This window comes from Pinus tabuliformis, chromosome 3_2 (assembly GCF_031772625.1).
Source record: "Pinus tabuliformis cultivar Carrire ecotype Pingquan chromosome 3_2, CPIR1, whole genome shotgun sequence".
Lineage (NCBI taxonomy): Eukaryota > Viridiplantae > Streptophyta > Pinopsida > Pinales > Pinaceae > Pinus > Pinus tabuliformis.
In genome coordinates this window covers 310,294,423-310,309,159 of record NC_142302.1, presented here as the reverse complement: position 1 = coordinate 310,309,159, position 14,737 = coordinate 310,294,423, and the positions used below count along the sequence as shown (strand labels likewise).

At 31.3% G+C, this 14,737-nt stretch overlaps 1 protein-coding gene across 1 annotated transcript in view; it reads left to right on the top strand.

The window, feature by feature from the left end:
* Nucleotides 1-12,727, top strand: part of STK (K-box region and MADS-box transcription factor family protein) — a 137,796-nt gene extending 125,069 nt beyond the window's left edge. The window contains exons 3-9 of the mRNA XM_089418223.1: nt 9,916-9,997; nt 10,823-10,884; nt 10,988-11,087; nt 11,230-11,271; nt 11,422-11,463; nt 11,558-11,712; nt 12,207-12,727. Coding sequence (XP_089274349.1) covers nt 9,916-9,997; nt 10,823-10,884; nt 10,988-11,087; nt 11,230-11,271; nt 11,422-11,463; nt 11,558-11,712; nt 12,207-12,210 — 487 coding nt within the window. The 3' untranslated portion in view covers nt 12,211-12,727. The remainder of the gene's footprint in view (nt 1-9,915; nt 9,998-10,822; nt 10,885-10,987; nt 11,088-11,229; nt 11,272-11,421; nt 11,464-11,557; nt 11,713-12,206) is intronic.
* The last annotated feature ends 2,010 nt before the right edge of the window (nt 12,728-14,737 follow it).

Sequence of the window (14,737 nt, the reverse complement as noted above, 5' to 3'; positions counted from 1 at the left end):
ATCTAGAGTTCCATATTCCTGGAAAAGAACTTGACTTACCATTTAAGGATAAATGAAATTGATGTATAGTTCCATTTCATTAGAGATATGGCAGAAAGTAAGAAGGTGTTGTTGGTAAATGTAGACATGGTGAAGAATTTTGCACATTTTATGATAGAGTTGGTGAGTGTTGTGAAGTTCTCTTGATGTAGAGAGGTGATTACCATTGGTTCCCTAGAGCACTAAAGCACGATATTTCCTAAACTTGCAAAGAAGACAATAAATGGGAGTGAGGTGTTGTATTCTTTGCAATGTAAACTTTGTCAATTGGAGTTTAGTAAATTGACTTACTAGCCGGGTGGATCAACTAGGGATGATCCTCAACATTCTAGTTGGGGAGAATCAACTGGGACAAGAATCAGTTGGATGTTTTATTTGAGTTGATGCATTGACAATCAAGTCAAAGACAAGTTGGCGGTTTAGTCAAGGATATGAATTATAGTTGAAGTAAACATGTGGTAAAACAACCAACAAAAGATGATAGTTCAATGGAATAATCAAGAGAAATTGCAATCACATGTGGGCATAGTTTACGAAGACTAATGGTCAATGATAAATCGATTAAAATAAAAATGTGTCAAGAATGGTTAGAAATCCTAATATTCCCAAGATCTTGGCCAATAGGATTTAGTCATTTGTAAGTAATTCATGAGCTACACATTATATTTTATATGCCTATAAATAAAGCATGATGTAAAACTCATACATAAGAGAATAATGAAAAAATCATGATTGGTAAAAGTCAGGTGGCATATGAACACACCGCTCTTAGGTGTAGACCAAGGTTACATTAATTGTATTTGGCTAAACATTCGGTTAAGAATATAAGAGTGGTGAAGCTCAGTGTTTGGCTAGTTTTCTTGGTTAATGGTTTTCATGGTAACTGTGTAATGTGTGAATATTTATTGGGTGCCATTATTTCTTTTTTTTAATTTAAGTTATACCATGTGCATTTAAAGTTTTATGTTAATTGAACTTTTGAACTAGTTTTTATATATTGTTGACTATGTAATTGGAGGTAAATAATGTTATACATTGTCAAAGATAATTCAAAACTAAGTTCCATAATTTGGTATAAGAACAATACTTCTAGTGACTAACTTCCAACAAAATCTACATGAAACAACATAAGCTTTTCTAGTGAAGGGAAAGAAGGAGATGGGTGGTATCAAAAGCTTGATACTTACATATTAGCACTTGGATTGCAAGGAGAAAAGCCAATCACTGCGAATATTTCAAATTAGTCAGTAATCATTTTGTTTATGTGTTCCCATATGTTAAAGATATGTTGTTGAATGGAAACAACAAGGAAATCATCAAGAATGTGAAAACTCAGTTGCTTTCAAAATTTGATATGTAATATCTTTAATGTTACAATTTTGGTTTTGGGAATGGAAATTAAGAGAGCTTGTAGAAATGGGAAACTCTAGTTGTATTAGTGAAATATGTTGCGACAATATTGTACACATTTATATGTAGGAATATAAACTACTCAAGTTAATTATTTCTGTAGATGTAAAGTTATTTGCAGATTAGTGTCCTAAAACATAGGGAGAGGAATAGGACATGTCATGTTTCCCTTATGCTAGTTTTGTTGGTAGTTTGTTATATGCAATGGTTTGTACTAAATGGAATATTACACATGTAGTGGATATTTTGAGCAAGCATATATCAAAACCAATAAAGAAAGATTAGACAATTATATAGATGGTCTTCAAGTATCTTCATGGAACTACATATTATGAAATTTTATACCAAGGAAGGCCTAGGGTGTTACATGTTCATGGCTTTGTTGATACAAAATGGGGTGGATATTTGGATCATAGAATATCTACAAATGGTTATGTGCTTACCCTTTTTACAAGAGTACATACTCTCAAGTACACTAGCTAAATACATGTTACGCACCCATGCAAGGAAGTCATATGGTTAGAGAGATTGTGTTCATGTATTGAGTTTGTACTACAAGTTGTATGTTTACACTTACAATGAAATTGAAAACTTTGTAGCATTTGAACTCTCAATGGGGATAATGTGAGTATTTGTTGAGATTGTGTTCATGTATTGAGTTTGTGCTACAAGTTGTATGTTTACACTTACAATGAAAGTGAAAATTTTGTAGCATTTGAACTCTCTATGGGGAGAATGTGAGTATTTGTTGCATATATTTCCGTGATGCACATAGTTATGTTCTTTGCATAGCCCATGGCTATATTCTTTCCATATTTTTGCATGCTATCTCCATACTATGGATATCTTTCTATTATAATATACCTCGGATTAATTCTAAAACATGAATCATTAGATTAGTAATTTAATTCAGATAAATAAATTAGGGATTTAAATACTAAAAATTATATATATTGTATTATAGATAGTAAAAATTATATATATTGTATTATAAATGGTGAAATTAATATAAGAAAACTAAAAATATAGCTTTAGTTAAAAAAATTTGAAATAAATAACTGTGTAAATATTACGATTTTTATTTTATTTTTCTAAGAAAAAAATCTGTTATACACATTTAAAAACAACAATTTCCACATGCTCAATCACTCTTTGTGCATGTGAGTTATTCCACTTATAATTCAGCACTCTCTATTTATCTTACCACAGTTTCAACAATGTAGAGGGAAATGAAGGCTTTCCCTAGAGGTGCAGCTTCAGGGATTTGGGCGAAGGGGATCTGATACATTTCAGGAACCTGAAATATGCGTGTTGAGAGGAGACCCTTCTTTTGATTGTTTCTGCCAAATAGCATCTGCAAAGAAGGAGATGGAGGGGACTTCGAGCTGCTGCCTTCTCCTGCCGCCGCCTCCATGGGGAGAGCTCTGAGTAAGGCCTAGAATAACAGAGCGCTAGAAACCAAATTTTAATTAGCGTCGCAAACATCTGAACTTCCATTAAACAAATATGTGCAAAGCCTGTAATATCTCAATAAACAAATCAGTATGTTAATATATCTAAATAACTAATGGGTGTATGTGATGGATGGATCGTTTCAATTCTTCTCTAATTGGGAACAACTTTAATTGTGTTCCCATGGAAGAATTCATAACAATAAAAATAAAACAAAAATTTCCCATGAAAAGTTTATTACAATTTACAGCTGGGGCGCATATCACGTGATGACACCCTGTCGACTTCGTCCGGATACGAGGATCAAGTGCACTAATGGGAATCACTTTTGGCGATGCATGATCCAGTACTTCACCACTGACAAAACATCAATGTCCTGCACGAACATCGTAAGGACTATCCAAAAGCTGCTGGAATATAATAGCTTTTCGTAGTGTAGAAAATTTAAATTTAAATAGAGAAACCCTACCATTAAGAACTTCTGATATATATTCAACATATAAGCTTTAAAAATTGTCAGTTAACTGATCAATGGATTTCCAAATTTTAATCTAAATTCAAAAGCGTTCATTATATTTTTGGTAGAAGAGTCAAAAACTCTTTTCCACCCATCACCAAACTTGATATGTATGCTCCTTATGCTGTAAAATGTGTTAAATTAACAGGTGAAATGGTTTTAAACTTCTAACTCAAAATTTTGAAATATTTCAAATTCCAACCTATATTTAGAAACTTTCATAATTTTGTAGTACAGTCAAAACTCTTTTTGGTCCATCACCAAGCTTCATACATATGTTCATTGGGCCGTAAAAAATGTTAATTTAACAGAGAAATGGGTTTTCAACTCTAAATTCAGAAACCTTCATATATTTGGAAGTAATACGAAAATATGACTTATTTTGAAGTCCATCCAAAGATATGACTTCAAATATTAATCAGGTTAAACTGTAGCAATCACCGAAAATTTTACATGTCTTGAACATTAACTGAAAAAAATTAAACTTTAGTTAATTTTTTTCCTGCGCGGCCCTCGCAATACCCTATAAAAATATTCGCCTTTACCTTTTAACTGTAAAAGTTCTTGGATTTCTTGTCTCCGTAACATATCCTGCATTTCGGCTTCTGCAACCCTTTTTTGTGAAAATCAATATTTGAAATCATTTCTGAATATATCATTTAAAACTGCCATTTGTTCTTTTCAGCCAATAAATTTATAGAGTTTCAGAGAACAGGTTTTAGTATGGAAGTCATACCTTTTACATTAAATGGTTCACAATAAAAATGTGAAACTTGAATAGATATTCTATCGATTATTGTCATGGCAGCTACGCTGTTAGGAACTGAGCATCGCGATAATTGCCACCTTTCAACTTTGATAAAATAAAACATCTTCTAGTATGGTCTTAGCTTTCAATAGCATGAAACATATTGACTCGGTTCTATTTCTTTGGGATTTTCTGGCAATACCACATGTTCCGAGAAAGTAGGATTGCAGGATTGCTATATGATCTCAACTTCCGACCGTAAGGGATACCTAATGTGTACCAAGTTACCAACACTTCTGAACCCATGATTTGAATTACAATAATTTTCTGGCCACCCTATAAAAATAGGTTCTGGAGTGCATCGCTCAGTTATTAAGATGTTATTTCTTCCGCCCTGAAATTTAGAATTTAAATTCATTAGGCAACTAGTAATGTCGATATCTCTCTACAAAATCTAAATTTAAAAGGCAGAACCATATTTCTATTTGAAAGTTTATTCCTCTTGAACTTTTGACAAGTTAGGAAAATCTACACTTTTTATTTGAAAAGGGAATTTTGGTAAACATTTGATATCAAAATTGTGGAATAATTCCTTTAGATGTAGTTTAAGGAGTTGAAGTTGTCATAAATCTGATGAACCTGGTTGAGATGAGAAAGTTTTATGCTTTAAATTTATTTTTGAAACCTAAAATAGACTAGTAATATGAAAAACAGCTTAGATAAAATACAGCTTGATCAATCAGCTAAGCCAAAAAACATAACGTGTTTTATTATTTTGTATAAGGTTTACGATGATTTTAGTCAAATTTTCTCACTAACTATAATCTTGTTACGATGGAATTGACACTTCTCCCCTCTGGCCATGCCTTCCAGTGTGGATGCTCATCCTATTTTCTGGCAAGGCCATTTTATCCTCTTCATTCCGGCATGGATCGTTGGGCATCCCTTTAACTAACATCCCCACGATTCTATTTAAATTGACAATGTTGTGGCCAGTATCGATCACCATTTCGGTCTCTTCATGCAAACCCTCGAGAAACACGTCGCTCAATGCAAGGGCCAGTTTGAGTGATGCCAAACTCCCAGCATATGTCTCCAGCCATTGCATATTTATAAGATAACTCATTTGCATGGAGGATAAATCCATAAGCACCAATAAATTATAGGAATGAAATACAGTTATTAAATTTTGATAGCTTGTATTTGCATTAAAGATATACATATACATTAATTTTAAAAAAATATTAAAAATTTAAAAATAAATTTACTAATAATAGTATTAGGGCTAGCTCAATGGGTGATAAATTTGTGAAAATCAAATCCGCAAATTGTGTAGTTCATGGCAAGATGATACATTATATTCTTGAGTTGGACAACACTAATGAGGTTATGTTTCAAACTTGCGGTATAATACATGTATATGGAATGTGTCTTTTCACTCTCGTTTAGTCAAGATGTTGATCACTCGTCCTACCATAACATTTAGAATATTGTTTTCATCCTAATAATTTAGATTTCCAATTAGGCTTCTATTTCTTGTTATGTGTTTTCTACACCTTATCTATAAGGCAACTATCATTAAAAAAAAATTTTAGAAACATTACAAATAAGGAATAATGATCTTCATAGTTCTTTGAGGCATTAGAATAGTTTGCATCTTATTTGCTGAGGTCAACTTTCTTCTTCGTACATTCATGTGCATAATAATCTAGCTTATTATAGTAAAAAACATAATTTTTTATTTGTCATGTATCTTTGATTTGGTTGTAAGCTTTTATTTTTGGTCTCCATGAGCTACGAAAATTTTGATCTAGTCTTCTACCATATTCTGAGCTATCTCTCTAGCCAATAGTTATGTCTCTCCTTCCCTTGGCTCTTGACCTTGATATTCCTATACCTCTTAAGATAGAAATCTATGATCTAAATGCATTATCCACAAAATCATTGTTTTAGTTTTTTGGATTCAAGGGATAGAAAAGATCCCACTAGCCATGTCAAGCACAGAGTCTTCAATGGCTACAATCATTGCATCAACTTCTTAGGCAATGATCTAAGGACCTTTTCTACAACCTTTTGACCTAGAATTTCTTCACCATTCACCGTTATTTGATTTAGAATATTCATGAATTGGTCTGCTAACTCTAAGTGGACTCCTTAATCTTCAAATTCTCAAAATCCATCCTTAATATCTACCACTTTACTATTGTTACCTTGGTAATTCCCTAATAATGAACTTTAAGATGTGCCAAGATATGTTTGATAATTGCACTATTGATATCTAGGGAAATGTACTAGAAGCCAAATCATTTTGGATCACATAAAGAGGTCTTGTATCCTTCTTAGTCATCTTTGACCTAACCCTTTTGAAAATTTCTAAGGAAATATTAAAAATTTGATGTTGTAGAAGTTTTAAAAGCATATCTCAAAAAAGAAGATCATACTCAAAAATGGTTGTATTGATGTTGTACAAGTTTTAAAAGCATATCTCAAAAAAGAAGATCACGGTTGACCACACTACCAAAATATATACTCAAAAATGGATACAACCAGTCCACAAATATATCATTAGAAGGATTAGAAGGATTCTGAAGTTCACACTGCCTATCATTCCATCATTATATGATTACAAAAAGATACATCTTAAGAACAAAATAATATCCTCCTTCTGATTGCCTAAAAGTTTTAATTCTTCCTTTATGAAAATCATAATCTATGGCTATGCAATACTACTAATTGAGGCCATATTTTTCTAAAGAGATTTCTCTTCTCAAAATAAAGCAATATAATTTTTTCAATAAAATAAGAAAGAAAGGAACTTCACATGGGGTGTACAACACAAGATGCACTATTAAGGCACTCCTTATGTGAAGGTCTCATGTTTCATACCCCATGGAAACAAATCCAACCACGTTAAGGATTGGTGTGGCCTAGGCCGAATGTGATCCCTACATGATTTTGATGGTTTAGATGCCCGTGGGTGGTGGTCTTTTAGTCACAAACTAGTCTTGCAAATCAAATCCCTACATGATTTTGATGGCTTAGATGCCCTTGGGTATTTTTTGGTCATAAACTGATCTTACAAATCAGAAACAAACTAGCAAACAAAAACAAAGACAAAAATGAACTCTCCCACATATTATAAAAATGCAAGAAATAACCATACTTATTTACTAATTACCAATGATTCTATAGTTGAATGTTCTATATATTTTTTTTTTAAATAGATATCTATATCTTCATGCGAGAAAGATCTATATGTTCACATAACTACCTAAAACATGATTGTTTTCATGACTATGATTCTTCTCCACATAAATACCACGGTCTGGAATTCTTCACAGGTAGGCTTCTTTTAACTATGTAGGCTAAGTATGTTTTACCCAGTCAATCATGTATTAGTTGAATATTAGACAATGATAGCGTTCATAGAAAATATTCATAGATAGGCTTTTTTTAACTATGTAGGTTAAGCGTGTTTAACTCACTAAATCATGCATTAGTTGAATATTTGACAATGGTAATTTTTAGGAAAAATTTTATGCATGGAAAATTATCTTAAAGTTTAAAAACATTGGTAAATCTCACTAGTCTCTAATATACAAAATATAAAATGTATATTGATGTATTTGTAAAATTATTCAAATTTATAATGATTTTATATATACTCTCTATGTAATGTTGGTGATTTTTAAAAGTAAAATAATTTTATATTATAAAATTTGGAAAAATATATTTAAAAAAAAATCATAAAAAATTAAAAATATTAATCCCTAAAACATTTCATAATAGCATTTATGATTATTATCTTATAAGCCCTTATAATCCACAACTTTTCACATCTCATCACATCTCATAATGGATTAAGTAAAGCAAATCCAACACAAAATAAAAAGAAACCCCTCGAATTCTTGTTTGTGGACTAAACGAGCTCGACTCGCAACTGGTCTCTCTTACAATCGCTGGTAACTAGGGAAAATAGTGGCAATTTTACCTATGCTGAAGACATTTCTTCAAACAACGACAACGTAGATAAACAACGACAAGACTTCTTTATTTTGCCCACTACCTTCCTTCAACATATGGCTCGGCTCTTTCAGCGGTGGTAGTCTCATGCCCTCTAACCTCGCGTTCTCATATCAATTTGATAGAGGGAGCAGTGGAATACCTATAATAGTTGTATAAGGTCATAAACACACAAAACAAGCCACATGAATGAGCGTTGTATAAAGTCATAAATACACAAAAACAAGTCACATGAATGAGCTATGGTTGTATAAACTTAGAAAAATTCACAAATAAATAACACGAATGAGTTAAAACTCTTAAAATTCGTAAGCTTAAGCCAAAATGTTTAATAAGGATAATTTATAGGTAATATGGTTGAATGTAGTTGATCATGGTTAATATGGGCATCACGATTAATAATGGTCAATGAAAATTATTTGCGGTAAAAATTAGCAACTTTGATTAACCATGTAGAACGAGAGTCATCTAGATGTTAACCACAACCAACCATGTTTGACAATAATTTGACCAAGCTCAATTGTGGTCAAATACAGTCACACTAACTCAGCCTTGGTCATGCATGGTCATACATTTTTTAACATTGTCGCTCACTGTCACACATGTTCAACCATAAACAACCTTATAGTCAACCTTGGTAAACTATGGTCAACCCTCTTTTCAACCTTGCCAATCATGGTCAAGCATTGTCACCCATGGTCAATTCTCATCCACTATTTTTTAACCATACTAAGGAATGTCAACCATAATCAATCATCATCAACTAATCCACTGAAACAGTTACACCACATTAGTTAATATGAATATTATATGGTAACATTTTCCACCTTTTATATACCCATTAACATATAAAAATAATCCCAATTAACATATATCAATCACATTCACTAATATTATTACACTGTAAAACAATCTAAACCACTGAAATCTTTTAAACTTTTTGCAACCAAAAAAATTAAATTAAACTAAATCTAAAAAACCATCAACCTCGAAATTGTTCTAAAAACTCTCTTTACATTTGGCGAGATTAACAGTATTATAACAACTTGTTCATTCATTCTGAATCATGTCTTTGTTCGCCAACCGGCAACATCTTATTAAACTAGTCTCAACCATACATATATATCTAGACTCTAAAGCAGAATTCCTACATGTAACTATTATTTATATGCGAACAATATTTCTACACTAGTAAAATTTTTTAATAACTAAAATTCCGAAATAAATTTTCTTTCCGAATTGAATATCATGATTGGTCCATCTTTAATCTCTCAAGATATGTTCTTGATATTGAATGATATCGAAACATTCATTTTATTTATTTATCTATTTTTTACCCTCATTTTCTTTGCCATGGAAATAGTTTGATATCTTCACCAGATTTTTTTAGAAATTCAAAATAAACATCGTTTGGAAATGTGGAATGATCGTAAATGATATCAAATCATTTACATGGAAATATTTTAAGGCTTATTATCGACGAGGCTACTTTGCTGATTTCTTAATGTCTGCGTTAAAATAAGAAACATATGATGTCAGATTATTGGACTCATAATCAGACCTATGTAAATGTTTCTTTCCCTATGGATTCAGCGTTTTTATTATTATTTAAATTAGTAGCATCTTAGGTATCAACGAATTCTAGTGTGTTTACTCATATTGATAAGTCTGTTGTCAAACGTTGAATAAGTTAAACGTGTCGTTTCATTTGAATTTGCATGCACAGCGTGAAGAGGACGATTGAGAGGTACAAGAAGACTTGCGTTGACAACAACCATGGGGGGGCGATTTCAGAGTCCAATTCTCAGGTGCGACACTAAATTAGGTTTTAATAAATTAGATGAAAGTGACATAATTTTTAGAATTCTTTGCTGCGAAGGTCGTCCTTTCTGGAACAAGCGGACAGTTCATTGCTGTAGATTTAACATGTCAACTAATATTTTGTATTGTTTAAGGGTCTTGAATTTATGTAAATTGCAATTTGACGGTCCGGAAAGAAGGCAAACAATTTGACGGTCCTGAAAGTAGTCAATCAATTCATGTCAGATTTTGAGATATCTGCAATTGATTAAGCGCCGTCTTTATTTTAATAACAGATTGTTGAATATTTTGGAAGTCTTTATTTTGATGGTAAATGGTGGAAAATCTTGGAAATCTGACAAAGAGCTAAATAAAAAAATAAAATTAATTAATTATTTAAATTGATTAATATTAATCAAATATCAAAAATATTTTAGAATTTGGAATCAAATTTTCAATATTAATTACTTTTATTAATTTTGTAAAATGTCTCGCACCTAATGCAATGTCCAGAACGTTTTAAAATTTGCAAACGATCAACTGCAATGTGTCTGCACAACAACCTTGTAAAAAGATTGTGTGTCCTAGGTTTTCCTATCGATGTAAAATCTGAACATTACGTCAACAGCAACTGCTACTGCTCGCGTACTAGTTGTAAAATAATATGCTGGAAATTCAGACAGATCCTATCAACATAAAGGAAATAGAGTGCTTGAGCAGGAGGCACATGCAAAATACAATATGAATAAATAGGTATATTTTAACAACCACGTCAGTGCACGGACAAAAATGAACTCCTGGCTAATATTTTAAGAAATGGTTAAATATTGCAGTATTGGCAACAGGAGGCTGGTAAACTCAGACAACAGATTGAAATTTTGCAAAATGCAAATAGGTATGAACAGTGCGCAAACATATCGTTTAATATCTTGACTTTTTATGTTTCATTGTAACCATTCCTTTGGTCAAATCATATACTCCTGAGTTTCTGACTGCAGGCATTTGATGGGTGACGGGCTTACAGCTTTGAACATCAAGGAACTCAAGCAACTTGAGGTTCGACTTGAAAAAGGAATCAGCCGAGTACGATCCAAAAAGGTAGCTGTAACAGTAAATTTTGCTCATTTTTGTGAGTTCTCTGAGTTTATTATTGTCAAACTAGATTTATATGTATAGAGAGGGAACCCTCCTCTCAAATTCTTTTAATCAAATTCTTGTTATGTCCCATTACTGTGACTAGAACGAGATGTTGCTTGAAGAGATCGACATCATGCAGAGAAGGGTATGTCTTGTGTTTATTAAAATGATCAAATTCAAGTTTGCTCTCGATCTCAAAGTGTTGAATTATAATATTACCTGTTCCTGCTATGACCTTATCTGGCATAGCTGTAAATTAATGTTGATAAAGGTCTTTCATAATTAATTTGTACAGGAACACATACTTATCCAGGAGAATGAGATTCTTCGCAGCAAGGTATTCATTCTTGTGGATAGCTCTAAATCTTGAAACCCAAACGTTAGCAAATTTTTGTTGTTCATTTTCTTATTTTTAGTCTTTGAATTCTCAGATAGCCGAGTGTCAGAATAGCCACAACACGAACATGTTATCAGCTCCCGAATATGATGCATTGCCAGCATTCGACTCTCGAAATTTCCTACATGCAAATCTAATCGATGCGGCCCATCACTATGCACATCAGGAACAAACAACGCTTCAGCTTGGGTGGGTATCTGAGTTGTTTGCCTCTTATACCTTTTCATTTTACAATATATTCACTGAACCTGGTCACTTTTTTTCATGGAGCGTGCTCATTTTTGTGTAGATTGTAAATTTTGGAATATTTGAGAAATTTAATAAATGAAGTGAAATCCACGGTGTGTTTGACTTTGTTGTTATTCATCAAATTTTAACGGTTCATTTGACTTTATTGTTATCTATCAAATTTTAATAGTTTGTTTGTTTGACTTTGTTGTTATCCATCAAATTTCTAAATATTTCATATTTGACAAATTTCTAAAATATTTCATATTTGACAAATTTATGGAACATACTCATCTTTATTTAGATTGTAAATTTTGAAATAGTTTAGAAATTTGATTAAAAAAGTGAAATCAGCTTGACTTTATTGCTATCCATCAAATTTCTAAAATATTCCATATCTCCCATCCAATTAATTTGAACCTCACATAGCTAAGACACTCCTTTTGTATTTTCAGCTGAACGGTGAAGCGGTGGACGCTTAAAACTCAATCAAGGCACCCGAAAAATATGTTAGTAACCTTGAATGAGATTCAGAGTCCAAATATTGCGAGGCAAGAGCACAATGGAAGAGATAGCTCCTAGTATGAATATGGATTTATGATATTAACATATGGTTTGTCAGCTTTAAATATAGCTGTTTGAAACAAAGAATACAACATATTAGCTAGTATTTTTTTGGCGCATGTTATCTTTCTGTTGAATATAATCGACGAAGCTTTTCTTCTACATAGTTCCTTTTTTATGCCTATGCTGCGGTCAATTTAATCTTTGTCTTTCCTTATTTCGAAACACCAGTAGTATTTGATATTCCAAGAACATTGAAATCTGTCCCCACTGGCAGAGAAAGGCAAGGGAATTAAGAGTCCGTTCCTGCAAGAAATTTGTACACGTATGTTTCGATTGTTAGCTTGTTGTAACCATGTAAATTTGCACACTTATGTCTCAATTGATAGCTTGGTGTAAGCATGTACGCAAATAAGCAGCTTGTTGATGTAGCTATCTTGGCGAGATTACCAGTATTATTTGATATTTCACGTGATAAAATTTTGAAATTAGTATCAGTTGGTAAACAAAAGTTAGCAAGTTAAGAGTCCGTTACTGTCTCTTTTAGTCGTAACTATGCACATTTGAACACTTGGTCTCAATTCATAACCATTTAAACAAATTAGTAACTTATGTAATGTGTGGACCAGTTGTTTATATATATAAAATAAAAAATACAACTAAATTTTTTAATATAAAATAATAAAATGAAAATAATAATAAACTGATAAAACTTAGAAGTTACTTTATTTCAACAGTTATTTTAAAATATTATAACTATATAATAAAGTGAAAATAATAATAAATAGATAGGATTTACTTTATTTTAAGAGATATTTTAAATATTATAGCTTTATTTTATTTTAAAAAGATCTAATTGTGTTTTCAGTACATCAAAGCAATTTCTATTATAAAATAGGAAAACAGCTTTTAAAGCAGTCAAAAACGATTATTCATGATTGATTCTGCTGTCACTACTTTTTTGCCATTTAGTTTCTTGCACTCTTCTAATGAGTTGACAGCAGTTTTCCGGAAAAACAATCAGGTTCAGAGGTATAGTTAAGTAGTTCCAAATGAAATTATGGATTGAGTGTGATTACATCAGTATGGATCAGCTCAAAACTATGTTGAGGTGAAAATAAAGTTATGTCGATTTATTTGATTTAAATTGAAAACATATTTTAGGATTATATTTGTAGTTTAAATTAAACTATTAACGGTTTAGTTTGCTTTTGCATGCAAAACTCTTCCGTATACATTGAAACCAAATTCACGGTATCTCCATATACTTTGGAACCACTTTAGGGGTGTATCCTAAAGTTTTTATTGTAAGTTTAGTTTTTAATGATGCAATAATTTTAACGTTGAAGTTGATGTGATTAATTTTGTTTAATAATATTATTTTTAAATTTTTACTTTAGGGGTGTATCCTAAAGTTTTTATTGTAAGTTTAGTTTTTAATGATGCAATAATTTTAACGTTGAAGTTGATGTGATTAATTTTGTTTAATAATATTATTTTTAAATTTTTAAGTGATTTGTAAGATACAAATTCATATTATCAAGTAATATATGATTTAATGTTTTATTTTGTGGAGTACTAAAAATATTTTTAATAATTTTTTTTTTAATTTATTTATTAAATATATATTTTTAATATAAAAATGTTTTAATTAAAAATTATATATATTTATTTATTTTCCTTGTAATTATAATTTATTAACTGTAGTTTTTTTTCCTTCTCTTTTAAGACTATTATAATTTGTTCACTCAAACCATATGCAATTAGATTACAATTTCTCTTCTTTCTTTTTCCAACACTCTTTGTTTCTATACTAATATTTAAATTAAAATATACCACTTAATACATGTATATTAAACGACCTCTTTCACCCTATATTTAAATGCCTGCGAAGAATGGGTGGGGTAATGATTATCGGTGAGGGTATAGTGGTTGTAGGAGACCGACTTTTAATCGAATTAATAGTAATATGCACGACGCATATTTTTAGTGTAGGATAATCATTTTTACTGATGTCATATTCCCATAGGAAATAAAAGTAATCCTCGCACCATTAAATACAAGTGTCTAAGCGTGGAGCTTTTATCTCTTCGAGGTTTTTTCTCCACTATAATTCTCAATGCCATATTTTTTCTATGCATGTTTATTTATGTACGGATTATGTAGACATTTATGATAAGTTTCCTTACAATTTTTTCCTTCACATGGTATTAGAAAAAGGACGGTAATTAAATCAAGTGTACGATGTTTTGTGGTTTGGTGAGATGCATATAATTTTTCGTTTGGTGAATCTTTTTGAAATTATGGAAACTGTCGTATTATGCGTATAGTTCGTATAGTTTTCAATTAGTAAGGAATGACCTTCTATTATGTGAAATTGTAATTCAATTTATTATTTCATGTTTTGTGTTTTTGTTTTGGA